The 21,852-nt window shown below is 39.0% G+C and overlaps 3 protein-coding genes across 11 annotated transcripts in view; all 3 read left to right on the forward strand.

Moving 5' to 3' along the window:
• Positions 1-21,852, forward strand: part of dgki (diacylglycerol kinase, iota) — a 225,496-nt gene that overhangs the window by 60,557 nt on the left and 143,087 nt on the right. For 6 of the 9 annotated variants that reach the window (XM_071502106.1, XM_071502114.1, XM_071502113.1 and 3 more), the window contains 7 exons: positions 598-623; positions 1,765-1,802; positions 2,433-2,553; positions 3,746-3,782; positions 4,144-4,243; positions 5,210-7,450; positions 7,526-8,745. In XM_071502106.1, coding sequence (XP_071358207.1) covers positions 598-623; positions 1,765-1,802; positions 2,433-2,553; positions 3,746-3,782; positions 4,144-4,243; positions 5,210-5,320 — 433 coding nt within the window. In that variant the 3' untranslated portion in view covers positions 5,321-7,450; positions 7,526-8,745. Of the gene's footprint in view, positions 1-597; positions 624-1,764; positions 1,803-2,432; positions 2,554-3,745; positions 3,783-4,143; positions 4,244-5,209; positions 7,451-7,525; positions 8,746-21,852 lie in introns of those variants that run through there. The other 3 variants (XM_071502109.1, XM_071502108.1, XM_071502107.1) reach the window with 2 other exon arrangements.
• LOC139635120 (apoptosis facilitator Bcl-2-like protein 14) lies at positions 12,406-17,499 on the forward strand. Its single transcript, XM_071502128.1, has 7 exons — positions 12,406-12,555; positions 13,506-13,935; positions 14,574-14,693; positions 14,923-14,984; positions 15,411-15,572; positions 16,381-16,494; positions 16,594-17,499. The coding sequence occupies exons 2-7, from the start codon at positions 13,515-13,517 to the stop codon at positions 16,633-16,635; spliced, it is 921 nt and encodes a 306-aa protein (XP_071358229.1). The 5' UTR covers positions 12,406-12,555; positions 13,506-13,514; the 3' UTR covers positions 16,636-17,499.
• The window catches only part of rassf3 (Ras association domain family member 3), a 74,732-nt gene continuing 70,886 nt past the window's right edge, over positions 18,007-21,852 (forward strand). Inside the window, exon 1 of the mRNA XM_071502125.1 lies at positions 18,007-18,687. Within this exon, the coding sequence (XP_071358226.1) occupies positions 18,039-18,687 (649 nt within the window). The 5' untranslated portion in view covers positions 18,007-18,038. The remainder of the gene's footprint in view (positions 18,688-21,852) is intronic.

Consider the following 21,852-nt stretch of genomic DNA (forward strand, 5'->3'; position numbering starts at 1 on the left):
TAAACTATCAACTGTGATAAACAGTCAATCATTTATTCATTTATCAATCAAAAATTACAACTTGAGCTTGTTCCAGCTTCTCAGATGTAAAGATTTTCTTCTTTTCTATGTTTCAGTTGATTATGAATTTAATTTAATTTATTTTGTTTTGAACTGTTGTTGGGATCGAACAGACTTTTGAAGATCTCACTTTGGACATATTTCATCATTTTTGAATGTTTTATAAACTGAACAATTCATCAATAATAGAAGAAATGTAAAGTACAGATTTCATCTATCAGGTGCTGCAAAATGAATAATTCAGGTACAGTCAGCTAAATATTATTTTTTCTCAATTAATTGGTTAATTGTTTGGTTGATATAATGTCAGATAATGGTGACATTTTGTCCAAAACCCCCAAAAATAATCAGTTCATCTCCATAAATGAGACAGAAAAGCATCAAATCCTCAGATCTGAGAACCTGGAACCAGCAAAACCAGTAAAAATCACTAAAACCATTATTTGAGATAGCTGATACATCTTACAGCACTGAAGTGAACGTTTTATTCCCAGAAGTCAATCACGTCTGAATTCCCTCTGTCATTTCTGTTTGCAGAGCTCCACTGACACTTGAGGAACAAGGTACAACACAAACACACTTCCCTTTTTAAGTTGTAATTTAAGACGTGTTATCACTTTGGAAACTAAAAATGAAACTTTTTGTATTTTACAGAAAAATGTTCTTTATTAATTATGAATGAGTTAAATTTATACATTAACAGCAGTCACAGTGATTAGACAGGACAGGTCAGGGGCGGCGGTTTCAGCCTCTAGTCGATGGTTCTTCCCCTGGAATAAGGTCCCTCCCCGTGGGCTCTGCTGATGTTGGCAGTTTGGGGCTTTTGAGACCAGGTTTCAGATCTCTTACTACATCTCGCTGTGCCTTGTGAAGTTTATCAGAAAATGTCCTCTAAGGACCCGAGAGACCGGTCCTGAAGCAGCTGGAGGACGGTTGTTGTGGCCTGTTGACTCTTTGTTATTCCCGGGACTCTCCAGTTTAGTGAACCTGTATTTCTTCGTCCTCACCAACATGTTCTTACGTGTCTTTGTTTGTCCACTCTCAGTTTCGTCAGCACTTCCAACAACAAACACCACACTTGAGTCAGATTGATACTGAGCCCTGTCTACACGCTCTGACCTAACATTTCCTCTGCTCTGTTTGCTTCACAGTTCATGTCTCCTAACAATCCCGTATTGTATTTCCTTGCTCTACGTATTTATAGTTTAGGGGGTTTCATATTTGTTTGGAAATAATTGGCTTTGTTTTATCATTTTTCTGGTTCGTCTTCAGTTCATTTCTACAAAACAGTAACAGGGTTATACATAGTCAGCAATTTCTCTTCCTGAAACATTAGTCATGACTGAGTCTGTGGAAAGACCCCACTCCCTGTGTACATCACTAATGTTTGATACATCTTTTAGTTTCATGCTGGTTCTCTTGTCAGATCCTGGTCTTTTAATGCTACAAACACAAATCCAGGTATCACAGATAAACACAAGATAAAACAGAGACAGGTATGTCAGTTCGCGTGAGCTCATTATCAGGAAATAACCTCAACTTTGGGTTTGTAAGAAAATGAAACAGAAAGTTAAAGAGAGCAAAGAGTCCCTACAGGAAAAAAACAAAAAACTACTTTGTTTATTCTTCTTTAATCTCAAACAATGACTCGCGTCACACAGACCTCCCCTCACATGATGATTTCTGTCTTTTGTGTGTTCCCAGCTTTGTTGACAGCTGCCGGCTCTGGAGATCTCTCCACGGTAAAGTCCACTCACGTACACACAAAGAAACACACTGTTGAGGAATGTGTTATTAAAGCTGGTTTCACCAGTTTGTGTCTGCTGTGATTTCAGAAGCTGATAAAAAAAAAATTCTTCAAACAAAGTCACTTCATTAAATCTCTAAACGCTCAGTGTGTGAAAGGGTTTTTTTCTGCAGAGATTTGATTGTCATTTGGCCAACATGACCCATGTGTTTTAGTTTCGTTTTATATATTTATTATCTCTCACTTTACATCAAACATCACTTAAGAGCGCGTCAGTGGCCGTGATTAAAGTCCAGATTTAAAAATATAGTTTAAATTTTAATTGAATTTAAAAACATCAGCTAAAGAATCATCTTGGCCTGAAGATGCTTTTGGGAGATGTGGTCCTGGTTTGTTTGTAAGAGAGGAAATAGTTGAGTAGAGACAAAGAAGAAAGATGCACCTTTAGAAACTAATCCTGAAACAATGTGACAATATGACCGTAGATGATTCAAACATGTTTCCTGGAAAGAGAAGTCTAGCCAGCCCTGACATTTTACAACACAAAGGTCATCACTTTAATTACTAGAAAGACTCTGTGAGTTCCTAAAACGAGTCCAAATCCACCTCTGTCAATCTTTTCCAGCTGTCTGAGTGTGTGCGTCGAGGCGTCAGCTTGCTGGTTCGAGACTCTGGAGGTTGTTCGGCGTTACATATATCCGCCCAGAACGGGCACACGGACCTGGTCAGCTACATCCTGCAGCAGGGTGAGTGTGTGCTTGATGTGCATCTTAAAGGTGCTGTATGTAGCATGTAGCATTTAAAATAAACAGACTCCAGCAGCTCCCTGAATGTGTTTTATGTTGCCGGACATCTGCTGCACAAAACAACAGAAAATCACAATCACCAATAGTTTAACATTAGAATCCCAAAAAGCAGTCTTGGTTGCTATGTGGACGCCTGTGTTTACTGGAGGTAACAGCGAGAGCAGTTTGATATTTCAGCAAACACAACAGAGGAGCAGCTGGTGTCTCTGTTTACAGCGCAGCCAAACAAACTGGAAGTTGTTTTTAATGAAGGGAGCGGTCAATGACAACACGACCTCGATCTCGCAGCATCAGAGCAGAGTAAAGCTGGTTGTATTTCAGCTGCAGCTCTTCAGCTAACGGCTCACTGTGGCTGCTCCTTCCTCTTCCTCTCTCTGCAATAGTTGAAACAGCTGCAGAAAAAACCACAGACAGGAAAACACTGACTGATGAACCAGCCCAGGTCTGAACTATGACAGATGCACTGTGTCTCCTGTGGCTAATGATGCTAACAATGAAGACCACTGTGTCTGAGGTCACTGCAGTGTGTAAATACATTGAAAATTATAAGTTTTAAAGGGATCTATAAAGACTTTGACCAAAAAAAAACCCCCAAAAAAACACACTTTATAGAAGTGGTTCTCAAAGTGAGGATCAGGGATCCTTGAGGGGGGTTCCTGGGAGTCCCCAGCAAAAAGAGGAATCATTTATTTTCACTATATTTCCATAAGTGACACAATGACAGAATGTTGGAGTGTTTTGATCATAGGTTTCAAACTTTCTGTACTTACTGTAATGAAACATCTTAAAAGCTTTATCAGATTTTTTTAAATAGAAATGTTCTACTTTGTGTCAGTTCAGGGGTCCATGATATAAAGAGGTTTGAGAACCACTGGTTTGTAGGACATTGTGAGAAAGGCTGCTAACAGTTTCACAAGGTTCTCGTTTGTATTTTACTTTCAAAAAAATGGAAACAGTACAGTACTGGTATTTAAAAACGCAACATTACGCACCTTTAAATTAATTTTATATTTTATTTACAATTACACAATAAAAATGTAAACAAAAATGATCTCTTAAGATGAGTACTTGTCCATTTGCTTAAGTCATCATTGTGTTTTATCAACTGTTTCTTCTGTTTCTTCATCTCCAGGCTCCAAAGTGCTTCTGGATTTGACAGACAGAGAGAAGTATGTTGTCTGCTTTTGATTTAGTTTGATTGTAGTTTTTATAATGGAGTCTTGTGTTGTCAAATTTTATGCTTGTTTGTATATTTTTTGTCAGATTGTTGTTGAAAATGCCCTGCTCATGTGAAAAACTGTAGTACATCAAAGTCCACCATCACCGTCATGTGGTTCTTTTGTTGTTTTCTTTTTGATGTCACCTTTCTTTTTGTTAACGTCAGTGCGGTCGATGTATCGGTGACAGTTAAAGCTTATCTGAATCAGGACATCTGTGTGTCTGTGTCTGTGTCTGTGTGCGTGTGTGCATCTGTGTGTGTGTGTGTGTGTGTGTGTGTGTGTGTGTGTGTGTGTGTGTGTGTGTGTGCAGAGGTGACACTGCCCTGCACAAAGCAGCCTCTGAGAAGCAGCATGCAGTGTGTCGACTGCTGGTCGAGGCCGGAGCGTCTCTTGAGAAGACCAACTTCCAGGTAAAAACACACTCACACACATTCACACATTTACACTACAGATCTACACACACACACACACACTCACACATTTACACTACAGATCTACACACACACACACACACACACACACACACTATAGGTGTGAGTCATATCAGAAACCAGTGTGACATGTAAATGATTTACAGAGAAACTGGTTTAGCAGCTTTCAGGTGGGTGTGTCTGTCTGTTTTAATTTGTGTGCAAACCTGATGTAAAGCAGGATTTTATTTTTTATTTTGCTGGATATTATCAGATAACTTTATTTGTCTGTTGGTGTGGACAGATGATGACGTGACACGTTTGTCTCTATAAAGTTGTTCTTGAGTTTTTATGCCCCTGTGACCTCATAAAACATGGTTTGATATCTAAAGAGCACCTTGAAGGAAATTTCTTCAGCTTTGGCACAAACATTCACTGGAACTAAAGGATGAACTGATTAGAATTTTGGAGGTCAAAGGTCAAGGTCACTGTGACCTCACAAAACACAGTTTTGGCCATAACTCACAAATTCATACATTAATTATGACACAATTTAACACAAATGTGTAAAAGGGTAAAATGATGAAGCGATGAGGTCAAAGGTCAACTTCACTGTGACATCATAATGTTCTGCAAAAACACTCGTGACCACTGTAACCCAGGAGCAGAAAAGGAGATTGCTGATTGGTGGATTAGATTGAACTGTGTTTCTGAAATGTTGTCCACATTCATTTCTATCAATGACAGGCACTCAGCCGAAATAGTCAATTAATTGATTACTTGACAGGCAGGAAATTAAACCACAACAAATTTGACAATTGATTAATTATTGTGAGTGTTTTTTCAAGCAAAAATGACAAATGTTCTGCTTTCCTTTGTTTGTTTTATGTGTTAAACTGATTGTGTTTGTGTTGTGTACTGTCGGTGGGACAAATCAAGCACTTTAAACATGTGTGTGTCCACCAGGGGAAGACACCAGCAGACCAAGCAGAGGGAGACTCGGAGCTCGCCACCTACCTGAGCGCCCAACAGCACAGGTCTTCCACCACCCAGGAAGACTTGGAGACGGCAGTCTGAGGCGCACACACACACTCACTCACACACACTCGATCTATCTGTCTCTCTGGACTCTGCACACACTCGTAGTGGAGAAGAATCTGTGAGACAAAAGTGTTGAAAAAATGAACAGAGTCTGGTTCTGACTCCGGTGTCTCGACAGACGAATGAGACGAACCGGAGCAGCGATGAACTGCTTCAGCTCACAGCAGCACTGCAGTGGAGATTTTAATGCTCGACTATTTATTTGTATTTATTTATTCAAATTCTATTTATTGGTTGTGCTCATTGATTGACTGAGTGATTGATTGTAGGACCATTAGCGGCTCAGGATGCAAGTGCACTTTGAGCAGCTGTCACGGGTCGTGAGTTCACTTGCTGAAGGGATTTATTTTGGTCGTAAATCATATTTGAGGAAACCAGGGGTCAGACGTCCACAGTGGTAGACCGTGTGTTAATTATGCATTTAAAAGCAGGATTTCTGTTGAAAATATACAAAGAACATAAAGGCTTATTTCAGAACTGATTGTAACAATAATAGAAATAGTTGGGTTTATGTGTTTACCCCATAAAACCTGTGTGCCAAAGACATTGCACTGATGTAGTGTCACACTGAGTTCACATTTTCACTAAGCATCTGTCACATCGTTTGGTTTCTCTCATGAATCAAAGCTGCGTCTCGAACACCGGATTATGCAACAATCACATTCTGTTTCATTCAGCATCACTGGTGAGCTCTGATATCATTACAAAGTAAAAGTCAAATTTATTTCTCCAGCTTCTTCTAAATTAGCTGTATGTAATTTTCGCTACTGCTACTTAGCCAATGTTAGCATTAGCAGCTGTTTACTTGCAAGTCTAGAAGAAACATTGAGAGTTCAGAATCAAACTTAATTCCTTTACTGACCAAGAACTGTCTCCAGAGGTGGAAATCAACCATTTTGTTTTTGCTTCTGTTTCTATCACTTACTTTCTTCTACTGAAGTAAAAATGCTAACTAGCTAGCCCCCGTCCAGCCAGACCGCCTCATCACTTTCCGATACCAAGTCACTGTAGCGTCCAATCTGCCCTGAAGAAGCAGCTGCTCAGAGGGCATATATATATATATATATATATATATATATATATTATAACCTCTTGGCTTGTAAATGCAACGATGGCTGGAGCATGACCTCCACATGCACCCAGCAGGAGAACCACAATCAGCAGCGGAGGAAACCCACATAAGGCCCCTTTAAAACCACAGGTTCGCATAAGAAACAACACAAACAAAAGAAATTCAGGAAACTTTAGGAACTCAGGTAGTTCAGAAAGTCTCGCCTCTGAGGGGTCGTATTTTTCATTTGTCTGGGAGCTATCAGGGTGGGGTCTCTGATTGTGTTTCCAAAACAGCCACTCTTAAAAACGTGCAACAGCAAACAAGGTGTTAAAAACAAATGCAAACAAATACACTTTGTCAATTTTTGCTTTGGGTAAATATGAAGGTTAGCTTCCACTATTTTCTGATATTTTATAAACCAAACAATGAATCAGTTAATCTAATAAAAAATAATCATCCATCAGCTGATGATGAAAATGTTTTTTTCTCCAAGCCCTGATTCACAGCATCACAAAACTTTCTGTACAAGACCTTAAATTCAGTCTAAATGTTGCAGCCGAGCAACCAACTAGGAAGTCACTGAATCAAATCACTGATGGGACCAGATCTGATTATTGAGAGAGGACCAGTATCAGCCCACTAAAGATTAAAACCAGCACATGATTCAGCCATAAATCCCAACGCAGGTGTTAGAGAATCTTTAGCAAGCGCAGCCAGTTGATTTTGGACGACAGACCAGACAGTGTTTAAAAAAGAAGGTATTTAAGCATAATCACCAACCTGTTCATTTCAGACAAATATTTAAACTTTTCCCACTGGGACTGTGTGTATCTGGTACTCCTGACCCGCCAAGGCTTTTCATGCAGCTTGTGTGTGTGTGTGTGTGTGTGAGAGAGAGAGAGATAATGTGTCCCATTCCATATCAAATCTAAAAAGAGACGCAAGTACACCTGCAACAGAAAGAGACTTCACTCTGCTCTGTGCAGCATGAACATAACTACAGACTGTGTGCTGTGTTACGACTGTGTGTGTGTGTGTGTGTGTGTGTGTGTGTATATTTTATGTGTACACATACCCAAGTGTGTATCTGTGTGTGTGTGTGTGTGTGTGTGTGTGTGTGTTTGCAGCATTTATCCAAGAAGAAAAGAAAAATCTGAGCCATATTCAATGCAATATGAATAGATGACGTTTTTTTTGCATTTCTCTATTAATCGTTTACATTACATTAATGTTTTTAACATAGTCGACCATTTAGCACCGAGGACTAATGAATGTGCAATTTTACTTCAGTGCTGGTTGGGTATATGATTGTCTCGTTATTTTACTTTCTTTTTTCTTTTGTGTGCATGTATGTCAATGGACTGAACTTTTAAACAACCCTGTGAGGTCTCTTTAGATATAACCTGTTGTAAACTAAATTGATATACACAGTAGGAACTGCTTTCCCAAGTATTTGTGGGGATGTTGAGGATTTTAAAGACCTAGTGTGTAGCCATTGTGGAAGTCTGGCTTTTTAAACTTCACTGTACAACATGTTTTAAACACATTTTCAGCTGCTGCAAACATTCACAGTATTAATCATTTCAATTCTTTTGACACTTTAGATTTTTTTTTACCATTAAAAACCAAAACAGACATGTTTTATTTAACTGAGCAGCATCATTTTCTAGCTTTTATATAGAAAAAAACCTTTAAAAAAAACAAAACGCTTAATCCAAGGTCCACAAAAGCTCCGGAAAATCAGTAAGTGGACCACGACTTAAAGGTCCCATATTTTACATGTTTCCTGTTTTATCTGAAGTGTTGATCTCCATTTTTTATAAATATCCATGATGCAGGACTTCTACGATGGCTACCACTGTCAGCATCCAACACTGAGACCTTCCTCTGAGTGTGTGGAGACGCTTACATAGACAAAAATGTGTGTAAATGAAAATCCATATACTGAACTACCTGTGGATGGTGACGACATTTTCTATGAAGTGACTGTGGTAATAAGCTAGGCCCATTCTGAACAACACACACACACACACGCTTCTTATCACTCTTTCTATTCATGACTTTGTATGAAACTGTGTCTCATCAGCGTTGGTTATGCATGGCATTTTCTTACATCCTTGGGATTTTTTTCTGGTAATATAAAAAAATGGCATTATTGTTGTTCAAACTATTAAATTATTATAGTTTTAAATGAGTTAAACCTGAGTTTCTTCTTAGGTTGTGTTTGTGTTCTTTTGCTTTTGTATTTCTTTTATTTTCCTGATGATGATGATGATGATGATGGGATTACTTGAAGTTTGTTGTTTTATTTTATTCATTTGTTAAAAGAAGATGTGACGCTGTTGTTTTTTGCCTCTGCTGTTATTTGCCGGTTGAATGATTTTTGGGAAAAAAAAAAACAAAAGCGTTTATTCCTAACTGGAAACCCGCTGACATGAAGAAGATCACTTATCACTTATTCATGCAAACTTTATGCAAACTCAAACATTCAGAAGGCGCTCTGCAAAGGACGTCCCCACACTGACTCCAAACTACAAATATATTTAAGTGGATTAGAGGTGACACAGAGTAGACGCTACCAAAAAGTGGACGGTGCAACATCTCAAAGTGAAAATTGTTAGTACAGAGACAGTATTAAATAAAAAACTGAGAGTGTACAACTCTGTGAGGCTCAAACCTTAAGGGGGAAGTACAGGTGCTTGTAGTGTGTAAGGGGAAAGTCAGGGGATCTTCAGAGTCAGTGGGACTCATCCTCTGGGGATCATGAACAAAATTTAATGACAATTCCTCCAGTGGTTGTTGAGATATTTCAGTCTGAACCACAGTTCTAGTGTGGCTAAAAAATATTTCGTAAAAAAACCCACTCATCCATAATATCATTTGTTTTTTTTAAACATACGTTATGTTTAAAAAAACATATGTTATCAATAGGCTATGATCAGTTATTGACAAAAAGCTATACCAAATATATAACTTCAGTTACAAGAACTCAGAACGGAAACTTGTGCAGTTTTGAATTAATTACAGATTAATCTGCTCCTGTATATTTGTCTACACAGAAAATCTTTGTGAGCATGAAAATCTTTAAGGTTTCTGCCACAGTCTTATATTCAAATCAAATCCGGGAACTCATAGTGTTTGTTTTACTGAACCGGGGGCACCAGGCGGGTGGAGTTAAGTCCATCTGGACAGTTTTAACAGGCGGGGAAGTACAGAAATCAATTTTAATACTTTCATGGACTTCTAGAAAACATGAGTTTTGAGTTTTTATCACACAACTTTGACTTTTTGACTCTGAACTTAGCAGTGGAAGGTGATATGTAAATCAACACTTTCTGGCATCTTCAAACCATGAAAATTATATTATACGAGGATTTTAACCAAATGAATGAGAGGTTTTTATCCTTCCATCACTTTGATGGATTTGTTAGTACTACATAAGTATTTCACATACTTGTAGTTATACAGAAAGTTATATAAATTTGTTATATCGATAGATTTGACTCTTAAATCACAGAAGTCATTTTCAGGTACAATGTTCAGCAGAGGAAACAACTGAGATGTTACTGAAACGTGGCGTTACAGGTTTTGAAGGTGTAAAATTAGCTTTATCTTTGTTTTAAAAAGGTTGAATTTGTACATCAGCACATTTTACTAATCACGTTCTTAATATCTAAACAATCTAAATAATTCTTCTTGTCTCCAGCATCCTCAGATTATACAGGTTCTGTTAATCATTACCACTCATTACTGCAGGGTGTGGAGTTACTTTATTGTGTAATCTCATAATCAAAATGCTTTTATTTCTCCAACAAGAAGTGACTTCTTCAGAGGTGCATATGTAAAAACAGCATTTTAGAAGAGGTCACTAATTAGACTCTACTGCCATTAGAGACTTTCATTAGTCTTCCGCTCCTTCTTTGTTTAATATTTCAGTACTTGTGATATTTTTAGATAATATATCAGAATATAAACCAGGACGAGTCTGCTCTAGCAGGCGTACTGAGGCGTGTGTGATCATTTCTTGATCTCTTAGCATTTTGCTGTTCAGCCTTAATAGGATGTGAACTGTCACCCAGACCCTGTGTAAAAAAACACACAAGACTGACACATTTCTCAGGCACCTGTAAAGGTAAATATACAACCTGAGTCACAGCTGGGAATTTCCTGAAAGTGCCACATACCTGTGGTTGTCGCAATAATGGAGCACGAGGTGCACTCACTCATTTTCCACATTCACACAAGATGATCAAAAGCCCCAGAGCAGCTACTAAAGGCACCTTGTGATTAAATTGTTTTTTCAATCGCTGCAGTTTCGCACTAAAAGCTGTTGGAACAGGTAAAACTGGTGCAGCGAAAGTGTAAATATGTTAGTAAAATAAGTCAAACAGTTAAGAAATGTTTTAAAACCTGAGAAGGTTAGAAAAGTAACTGAATCTGGAACAAATCAGGTCACGTGACCTGTGAAAATACAAGTTTACAGGGTTGTGTTGAAGCCTGTTTCTGCCAGTAAAAGAAAAAAAATAGTCATGTTTTTAAAAATACTCTTTGTAAACAAAAATCTTGGCTTTTTATCTCATAATTAGGATTTTTTGGTCATAATTTTGACCTTTTATCTAATAATTGTGACATTTATCTCATAGTGTTGACTTTCCAGTGCATTTTTTAACCATGACTAACATTTCATCTATTTCTTCTTTTACTCAGTTCAATTCAACTCAATTTTATTTTATTTGTATAGCGCCAAATCATAAAATACATTATCTCGAGGCACTTTACAGGGTAAGGCCGAGACCTTAGTTTGTTACAGAGAAAAACCCAACAGTTCCCACAAAGAGCAAGCGCTTGGTGACAGGGTGGAGGAAAAACTCCCTTTTAACAGGAAGAAACCTCCAACAGAACCGGGCTCAGGGTGGGGGGCCGTGGTTGGGTTTAGGAGGAGGAGGAACTACTCTGTCAGAAAAAACCTGACAGAAGAGTTGTTTGAATAACGTTTAGAGGCTAGAGGAGGGAAAAGGCAAAGCTGAGAGGGAAGTTGGTAAGATAAACCTTTTTTTTCTGTTCTCCTAATGTTTTGATTATGTGTTAACTCCTCGTGTGGTTCACATGACTTACAGACTTTGAGGCAACAAAAAAAAAGAGCCGATTATTTTTCTGGCAGGCATGAGGTTTTACATAACTCTGATTAGTCAACACGCTGATGCTGCTCTTTCGTTTTGTTCATGAATTTGACAGCTCATTGAGTAATGTCACAGCGTCTCAGTAAATGGACAGAAAGGATTTTTCTAGAAGAAAACATAACTTCCTATTAAAAGAAAAGACATCTCTTACATCTTTTACCTTCCACGCACTGTCAAAACAAGAACTGATGGTGTTTCTGAATATACCCATTCTCTGTAAAGATTTCTCAAGAACTTTGTTTATATTCTGGTCACTACTGTCCCTGTTTCCTCTTTCTTGGTGCCATAAAAAAATCAAAAGTATATATATAAGAGTTAATCTTACAGCTGACACGTCATTCTTAACAACAACAGAAGTTTTACTTTCTGTCTCTAACCACAGAGACATTCTGGTTGTTTGTGTGAAGAAACTCCCACTCTTTATTTTGTGACTTTGCACTTTGGTGGACTTTAAAATGTTGATGGGAACACAATGAAAACGTGTATAAATCTGAGACGATGACAAAAGAAAGCATGCCGGGCTGTACAGTTGTAACATCGTTTGAGTAACCTTATCATTTTAGAATAAATAAAGTTCATAAAAACAACTTTTTGCTTTGCGTGGTCACTGTCAGTTTCACTTTCAGTTTTAAAACTTAAATGGGTGAGAAAGTAATAAAAACATATATAATTTATTTTTGGATTTTGTTAAAAATTGCTGTGCTAACATTTTATCTTTATTCATTTATCTATTGTTTTTATCTATTGTTTCTATATCATGGATGTATTATAAGCTCTTAGAGTGTTCTATATTAAGCATCGCTTCGGCTACGTCATCACGTAAAGACGCAAGCGCAGCGTCGTTACGTGATGACGTAGCGTAGACGATAAACCTTAAATACGAGAGCGAGCTGAGAGGGAACTAGTTGTTAACAAACGTCAAAGTCGTTTGTTGGAGATTTTATCATCATTTCTCGTCTTTTTCCAACATTTGGATCGTAAGTAAACTTTATTTTTATGTTTTTAAACATTTCTGACACAGGAAGTAGTTATTAAAAAGTCGTGTGGAAGTGTTTTTTTTTGTTTTTTTGTAGTTTTGACGTCTGCTAAAGCTCAGAAAGTTGAATTAAACCAGTTTAACGACAGGACCAACCGTCTGAAACAGGTTTCTAACGCTAACTGACGCTTAAAGTCACTTTACTGCTGTTAAACAAACTATATGAGATGTTTTTGGAGTGAACTTTGACCCCGGTACTTTCCTGAACCAACTTTAAAGTCTGTCTTTTGTGAAATAAACAGCACATGGAACCGTCAGTCAGCTTATTCCCACATTTCTTTCTGTGTTTAGTGAAAACAAACAAACAAACAGGTTGTTTTAATCAGACGCTTAGTTCATGCCCGGACATGACTCATTTCAAACCACACAGGGCGATAGAGGCTGTGAAACTGCCACAAAATGAACCTGAAATAAGCATAAAACAACCCATTATTACATGAGTATTAATAAGATAAGATCATAGAATAATTCAGGCAATTTTCAAGTAATAAAATACTTTTTTCTTACATTTAGTAGGTCAAACTACTGAAATAATCGTGAGTTGCAACCCTAAATATGACCAAAATAACACAGAACTGATAAGTAGAATACTAAGAACACAGACCTGTTAAATAACAATATCCTATAAAAATGTTTGGTACAGAATAAATGAGGTATGCAGAAAATGGTACAAAAATGTATTGTAGTTAAAAAACATAATTTACAGTCTATATATGAATTATTGATTAATCTGTGGATTTAGTTTTTGATTAATCTAGATAAATCAGTTTTCTTCGAAGATTTAAATAAAGAAAAATCACAGCAAATGAAACAAACTCATTCAAATTCATGATTTTGAGTTTCCACTGTTGCATAATTTTTTACCTCTGTTAATTTTTTTTTTTTCAACAGTAAACCAACATGGCAAAGGGACATATAGAAATCCACGACCCCATATCCAACCATAAGGACCTCAAAAGCAGCACAGACGCATCTACCTCAGACACGGACAACATGGAGGAGATGGTGGAGTTCAGGATCTTGATGGCCTACGCCAAGAGGAGACGGGTGAAAAAGGGCCCCGAGTCACCTAAAGAGGAAAGCCCGGTCATTCTGAACGGTCACACAGAGGCAAACGGAACATCCTCACCTCAGACTCCGGCCCACTCTGAAACAGACATGGCAGAAGAGAAGGAGAAGAAGAAGAAGAAGAAGAAGGCGGCGTTGAAACGTCTGAGGAACATTTTCTCATGTGTCAAACCTCAGACACAAGATGAAGAACCGCCGCAGATGACCGAGGCGCCACATGATCCCAGGAACAGATGTGGAGGCTTTGAAGATGGTGGGTATCAAAATGTGGCCTGAAGTTAATAAAAAAAAAAAAAAAAAAAAGATTTAAATTATTATTTGATTATCACATAGTTTCTGATTCATTTTCTGTCAATCAAATAATAAACATTTTGCCTACTAACATATCTTAAAAATACAATAACAATATAGTGGTAATACAGGATTATTATATAGTAACATAATGATTATAACAGTGGTTGTGGAATTTTGTTTCCTCTTCCCAGAACTTGTCATAACCATAAAAAAAACATGATCCACATATTTTAGAAGAAATTGTTATTTAATTTGGAACCTCCTTTAATCAGAGGGAGATTCTGTGAATCACTCACCTGACTCATGTTCAGGCGCTTTTCAAGTTATAAACACTTGCTAAGTCATGAGTTAAATAGGTCAACAGCAGCCACAGGTTCCTTCTCGCGCTGACCTGGCTCTGAATCTGTTCTTGTGAGCTCGGTCTGACGTAACACATCATCATCGTGTTGTTTTTTTTCCAGGATCAAGTGTCTCCTCTGTTGTGGGAAAACCCGTCTAACATACAGGAACTAACTTGTTGCTGTGTGGTATTTTTGTAACGTGTGAGTGTTTCTTACCCTCCTAACCTTTTAACTGTGTGTCGATTATTTCTTTCAGACAAAGCTAAAGAAGAAGAGGAGGAGTTTGGAGATGTCGCGAGCCAGCTGACAGAGATCGCCAATGAAATCCCGTTCACTCCTCCGGATTTAGAGACTGACTCACCAAACTCACCAGATGGTGAGTGTCCCAGTAAAAATGTATTTAAAAAGTATCGTAGTGTTTTAGCTTTAATCAACACGCTCACTTTGCCATGTGAAGACAAAGACTCTAGATTAACATACATTCATGGACCAAACTGTTTTGCTTTTCAAACCTTTGTTCTGTTTAGTCTTTAAACCCTTTCATTCCTGTGGTTTTTTCGTATTGTGGCTGCTGATTGTTGATTGTTGATTGTTGTGTTGTGTAGATAATGTGGAGAAGATGATTGGTCTGCTGCTGAGGGAGAGTGGAGACAGACTGAACGAGAAGGTTAGAAACGCTGCATAAATATCTAAAGCCCTTCAAACGTAAAAGTGCAGTTTGGAAGTTGTTTCACTTTGTCATCACTTTATATAACGTCATAGTGTTGCTTACCGGATTTAAGGCATTTACTGTAAAACACGCCCATGGTGCACTTTATCTGGCAGGTCTAGAGTTCACAGATAAACTTAATTTTACAGCTTTCTGCAGCTGATAAACATTTGGAAGGAGCTACTACAAGTCAATTTTTGCTCTAAAATATTTTATTTTAAGTGTCATTTCTACCATTGTGCCCATTAAAAACCATCTATTTTAGTGTTTGAAATGGTGCCAGTTATCTCCTCAGAATTAATCAAATCAGTTTCTGTGGTGATCTATGAATAAAAAAAAAAGTTTCTAAAACACTAAATATAAAATGTTTCTCGTCTCGTCCAGGAGCTGAAGGACGTCTCGATAGCCAGAGAGCTTTTCTGGAACTACAGTTTCTTCAGGACGCTGATGTCGGCTCTCCTCATGAGGATGGGCCTCAGGTCCTCAAACCCGGACTCTCCAGGGCCACATGCATCACCCAAAACCCAGATCGCTGTTACCTGTGAGGTGAGAACAAGTTATTGAACAGTCACGTAAAGACTGACGATGCCTCTTGTGTGTGTTTCCCTTAAGACACATGTGGAAGAATATTTTTAAGATATGAAACACAAATAATTCCATTACAATAAGGAGGCCAAATAATCCTCAGAGCACTTTTAATGAAAACAATCAAACATTCAGGTTCCTGTCGTTGGCTTATCACAGTGATGGGTCTTAATCTGAGGGAAAGGAGTTTTTAAACATTTAAAAACACTGTTTATATTTTTATTCATTTTTATATCATGTTTTTTATAATTACATTTGTCACCAAAATTGTAATGCAAATGATTTTTTTGGCCCACTTGCAAATACGTTCACAGTCCACCAGGTGGCTGCAGCCCACAGGTTGGGATTTTACTTAGACACATCATTATATATTAATACTGATGCTTTAATGTGTTTGCAGCTTTTTACTGATGTAGCTGCTCGAGGTGGAGACAGTTTTAACGCCTGAATACAAAGTGGTTTTCATCTGAGGGAAAGTGAGATGATTAATGGAGGAGGGAAGAAGAGAAAACAAAGACGAGCTGTTTTTAGTCCATGTAGCTGTGATTGGTCAGGGTAAAGGTATCTCCTCCTTATCCGTGTCTCTTTGCCAAATTACAGCAAGAATTTATGACCCAGTCTGACAAAGTGACAATCTTAAAAGATAAAAATATCCTGTGGTCTGTTGAAGTGAGGACCACACCTTTTATTTACAGAAGTCCAGCAGGTCGGGTGCATCATTCCCTCTGAATTTTCACTAACCATCAAACATGTTTCTGTTCCCTGACAGGCCACAAGCCGTTTGACAGCTATGGACACACTGCCCACGAGGCGCCTGCTGGGATATGGAGCCAGATATCTGAACGAATATTACTCGCAGTGGGTTCAGGAGCAGGGCGGATATGTACGTAAAACACTCACCTTCTTAATACCTTCTTGGGGAAACGTGTTTCATCCATAAACCTTTTGAAAATACTTAAGTCTTTCTCGTTAATTTGTGCAGGAGGCAGCCTTTGAGAGTGATGACGAGGACGACGTCCAGTGATCAGAGAGAAGCGGTTTCCTGTTGAACGGCTCGCACGTCACACTTGGACCTTCAGGAGCTGCAAACACGAACCAGTTCCTTGAGTTTGCTTGAACTGACGAGCATTAGTAACCCACTTCGGTCACCTCATAACTCCCTCCGGGGGTGTTCTGAATACTCTCAGAGGATTTACGTTTGGTATGAGGAACTACAGGAGACTTGGGTGCTCTTAATTTATTGTGTTCTGCCAAATCAGCTGACATGCACACAAACTCCAACTAAGCAATAAACATCTGTAGCAAGATACATAAGAAACATTATTTTTCATGAATAATAATTTTATTGTTCTTTTTTTTGTGTTATTCTTTTTAAAGTCTTAAAGGAACACTGAGCCAAAGAGGAAACTATTTTTAAAAGGTTTATTGTGGACATTTTTACCCTTAATGACAGTGGAGATAGAGAAAAAGGCCGGGGAGAGAGGGAGGGGGAGTGGATTCACACCCAGGCCACTGCGGTAAGGACACAGCCGCGATGTACAGCATTAACTTCGCCAGGGGAGCTGCCAGTCTGCCCCAACTATTTTTGTAGCGTACGAATCCAATATGGTCCATTTAAAAGCTATAATAACTTGTTTTCTGGGGGATGTGAAATGTGGCTGTAAACTTTTTAATTCAGCATATTTTGTGTTGTAGTTTGGTTAAAAAAAAAAACAACATTTAAGTATTGTCGAGCACTTGCACTTTTTCACAAAAATGAGATGAAAATATTTATCTTTGAGACCAGATTAATGTTGTTAAGGGATGGATTTCTGTTATTGATGTTGGTGGATGACTGTGTGTTGTAGAAAGTTTTATAAAAAGATGTTAATAAAATTTAATAAAGAAATGTGTGCACTGTCTGAATCTGTCCTATGAAATAATAAACAAAAAAAGAATCAATATTCTCCTCGTGTAGGTGAAGCTTCCATAAAAGGTTAATTTATTATAATGAACACGGTTGTTTCTCATTAACTGTTGAGCTGATTTTAATAAAGAACATGTTCAAGTGAAAACTGCACAACCTTGTGGTCAAAGGAGGAACTAAATTGTGATAAATACATTCACGTTTTTTATTTTTGCCTTCGGGATTAATTGTTTTATGTGTTTTGATAAATTCGGCAGGTAAATGAGCTGAAACAACACCTGAGCTTTGGTATTTGGCAGAGGAAGCAACAGGGGACACAATATTAAAAAGTCCCAGTTTTAGCAGGTGCGTGCTTGTTTGAGGATATGATCAATGCCGAATTAACACTTTCAATACCAAGACTTCGATTAGTTATCAATGTCGATATCGGGAGGTGTGAACCGTTACTGATGATGAAAGAAACGTAAAATCTTCATTTTTGTAAACGGAGTTTGGCGCGCCGCCCTCTGTGTGAGGTTGACATGAGGTCCAACCCGTTCCCCTGCACAGCCCGGACCGCCTCAACCTGCTCAGCGACAACAGACACACGGGCCATCACCTGCAGCAATGACGTCTCACCTGTGCGTCCCCGCCTGAGACACCTTCACGGACCTGCAGCGATGTTCAACGTCGTCCACCAGGGCCGTAAATACGTCCCCGCCCGGTCACCGGTCACGGACGACTCCCCGTTAAATGTGCGCACGGTTCACGTCAACAAAGCCCCGGCCGCACTCGGCGAGCCCCCGGAGGCGACGTGGCCGCCCCCGGGAGCCAAGATGCGGATCTCCAAAGCCAGCAAGGGCGCGGCGGTGGTGAGGGCTGTCCGGCGGCATCCGTCCCCTCAGCCGCCCAGTCTGGAGAGCCTTGAGGCGGCTTGGAGCGAGAGAGGACACCCGGAGAGTTTACCGAGCCCCGAGGGGAGGGACGGCGGGGGAGGCCACAGTGGGGGGCGACAGCGGAGCAGGAAGAAGGGGTTCAGACCCCCCGATGTGAGGACCATCTTCTCAGAGGAGAGGGACCCCAGGGTGAAGGAGGAGTCCGGGGAGGGACACACCTTCGAGGCCGGAGGGGAGGACACCTGGTGTGATGTGTGCTGCGATTACATCTTTCAGCATGGTCTCACCTGTGCAGGTGAGTGGGCTGCTGATGGGGGGGGGGGGGGGGGGTCATGGGTCATAACTGTTTACATTCATCTGGAGTTAGATCTGTTTTCTTAGTTTGTGTTCATAAACAGATGTAATATGCTTTAACATTCACTGGTTTTAAATTTGGCAGTTTTCATACCAGAAATCCAACAAAAATGCTGTTTCTCCTGAAGGATTCTCCTCTTTAGCCAATGTAGAACTGATCTGTAAATCACTAAATTACTTTAAATTACTGTAACTCTGTAATGAATAATCTGAGAGTGTTTGTAATGGGGTTTTTTTTTAAATACTCTGAAAATTGTACAGAGTTTGGTTGGTGAGCTTTTTTAGAATCACAGCTACGGCCTTGGCAGAGAGTAAACCCTCTTAAACCTTGACTTATTTTTTAATTTATAGACTCAACTTTTTAGGTCAGAATCTTGTTACTGGAACAATTATATAAACAATAATAATAATAATAATATAAATAATCAATAAGTCATCAACAGAAAATTAATCAGTCTGTTTTGATAATCGTTTGATCATGTTTATCAAGTAAAAATGCCGCCTTCTCAAACGTAAGATTATAAATGAAATATCTGCCAAACATCTTTTAAATGCTTTCAGGGTTTTTCAGTTCACATCAATATAAATTTAAATCACTTTGGGACAATTGATGAGTTTTACGAAAACATATTTGAAGGTTTTAGGGTCAAAACGAACCAACATCTGTACTGACTTCATGGACTTTTAAGGAAAACCTTTAGTACGTCTGGCATTTCATAAATACCAGGTCTCACGATGACATGAACAGGTCGGGCTCTAAAGTGCAGCTCAGCCGCTGGAATGCAGTCGGTATGTAGACAAACCGGTTCAGGTCTAAGAGGAAGTCAGACTGGACCTCCCTCTTCATCGACTCCTGACGGGCTCTTCCTTCTCATGTGATGCTTCTCGTGGAGCTTTAAATGTAATATCCAGAATCGGCCCATTCGTGGGAGGAGAATCTATCAGGCTGGAGCTTTATAGACCAAGGCCCCAGGTGTATTCTGGGGCAGACAAACACAAATATGTGGCCCAAGTATTTACCTGAATCATTTTACCAACAGAACTTTACTACTTTTTGAAAGAGGAAAATAATAGAAACGGCAAATGTTTGGCATTTTTTCTTGAAAAGTGACTTAAAACAAGAAAATACATAATTCCTCAAACATTTAAAGGACCTATCTGTAAGTTTTGCTATTGCTACGTAGCTAACGTTAGCTTTAAATACTTAACCGGTCTGGAAGAAATGTTATGATTCAGCATCAACTTGTCTGCCTCCAGTTTTAACCTCTTGTTCTGTAAAGGTGACGATGGCGGAAGCGTCAATCACCGCATCCTGCTCCTACAGATTCCCTTAATTCGACTCCTGCTGCTGTCAACGCTGCATTTCAGCAGCAGGTCACATGAATATTTCACCAGTTTTACCACAAAAATAAAACAATAAATTCACCAAAGATGGAAACTGAGCTAAAAACTGTTCAGTGAATCCCTCCGACAGCAGCTCCATCATTAAACATTTGTCACGCTGTTAAAAGTAGAAACCACATGAATCGCTTTGTGAATTCCATCCCGAGTGGAAAGTTATTTAAAGGTCACTGTTTGCTTCCCCAATTCTGCCTTCGCCAGTAGTTGTTTTGCATTTTCATACCCAATAATGAGGATTTAAGTGATCAATATGCATGAATTTGACCTGATCTGGCTTTTATATCAATATCAGCTTCGTCTTCTGTCATTTTTAAACCCAATCCTCGTATATACTGAGTAAAACAAGGCCGACAGACAGAAAACAAACTGTCTTCTTGCTCTGCCTTTGTCCATTTAGCCTTTTAACCTCGTTATGCTCACAGACAATGAGTCTGCACAATGAGATCTCTGTTTCCCGTCAGCTTTACCAGCACTGCTGATGGACTTTGTGTGTGTTTGTGTGCATGTTTATGTGTATTAAAGTGTATGCGTCAGTGTGGGCTGAAATTTCTGCTCATTTGAAAGGCGTTTCGGCCGTTGATTGCCACTCAGGAAGCCTTTTAAAGGCCCATTACTCGAGCTGAAGGTCAACAACATCAGTGTCCGCCCCTCAGAAAAAGTCATTTTAGCCAAAGAACAAACTTCTGGAGGTGAAACATATCATCCTGGACGGCCTGTAGCTCTCTGCAGAGGCCTGTTATTGTGAAGGTCATTCACTAGTTCACTTATTAACACACAGAGACAGTAACTTACGAGCTGGTTGAGCATGAGCAGCAGTTTTGTTCAGTTATTTCTTTTAAAAATTAATTTTTTTCAGGTTCCTCTGACGCAGGACTGTGAAGGCCAAACTGACCCAGTTTATATTATAATGAAGTCTACTTTCTTATTCGGTTGATTTGAAGACAGAAGATGTAGAGTGTAGAGTTTATTTGTTTATTTGTTAATGAAGCAACTATATGGATTTTGTAGAATTAAAAAAAATCTAATAATATTTTTGGCTTGAGCTGCTTTTTAGGAAACACAACCTCAACAAACACAGTTTTGCATGTTTTAGAGTTAGATGTAGTTTGATTACAAGGGTTAAACATTTTTCCATTTTCCTTATAATTAGCACTAAATCACATTGTTCTTTGCAGAAACCGTCCAAGAAAATAATTTGACAATTGCAGGCCTGTTAAATGAAGTATCGCCAGATTCCTCCTCTTTTCTATCTGCTGAGGAGAAGTTTGTCTGTAGCTTTTTGACAGAAGTCAAGGAGCTTCAGCCTGCTTCAGTGTTTCTACTCGCGTCTCAAATTGGGTCAGATGAGACTCGATGAGAACAGTTCCTGAAAAGACAGACTCTCTCTCTCTCTCTCTCTCTCTCACTCTTACTGTGCGTCTCTCGTCCTTTGTGTCTTTCTTTACGAGGGAGGTGAAGTAATAGAAACCTGCCACCGAGAGCCGGAGCTCTTTGTCTGACAGGGTTTAGTGTTGCAGCAGATACAGTGCGCTGAGTGTGTAGGTCGAGGGCATTAAAGTATCTCTGGTGTCTCTGTGGCAGCGTCTGCTTCATTTCACACTGTGCTCTGTTATTCTGATGCAACAGAACAGGGACAGAAACTCCTTCTCCTTCTCCTTCCTCAGTGGGATTATTCTTCCACTTTCGCTGCTCCGCTCGGTGCAGC

The sequence above is a fragment of the Trachinotus anak genome, unplaced genomic scaffold (genome assembly GCF_046630095.1).
Source record: "Trachinotus anak isolate AG129_WGS33_773 ecotype Australia unplaced genomic scaffold, CSIRO_AGI_Tana_v1 ptg000018l, whole genome shotgun sequence".
NCBI lineage: Eukaryota > Metazoa > Chordata > Actinopteri > Carangiformes > Carangidae > Trachinotus > Trachinotus anak.

What these genes read in the sequence shown, in the direction of transcription:
- LOC139635120 (XM_071502128.1), top strand. Translation starts at nt 13,515, where the DNA reads ATGGCAAAGGGACATATAGAAATCCACGACCCCATATCCAACCATAAG. An exon ending in ATGTGGAGGCTTTGAAGATG is followed by an intron (nt 13,936 to 14,573) that starts GTGGGTATCAAA and finishes TATTTCTTTCAG; the next exon opens with ACAAAGCTAAAGAAGAAGAG. An exon ending in AGATCGCTGTTACCTGTGAG is followed by an intron (nt 15,573 to 16,380) that starts GTGAGAACAAGT and finishes GTTCCCTGACAG; the next exon opens with GCCACAAGCCGTTTGACAGC.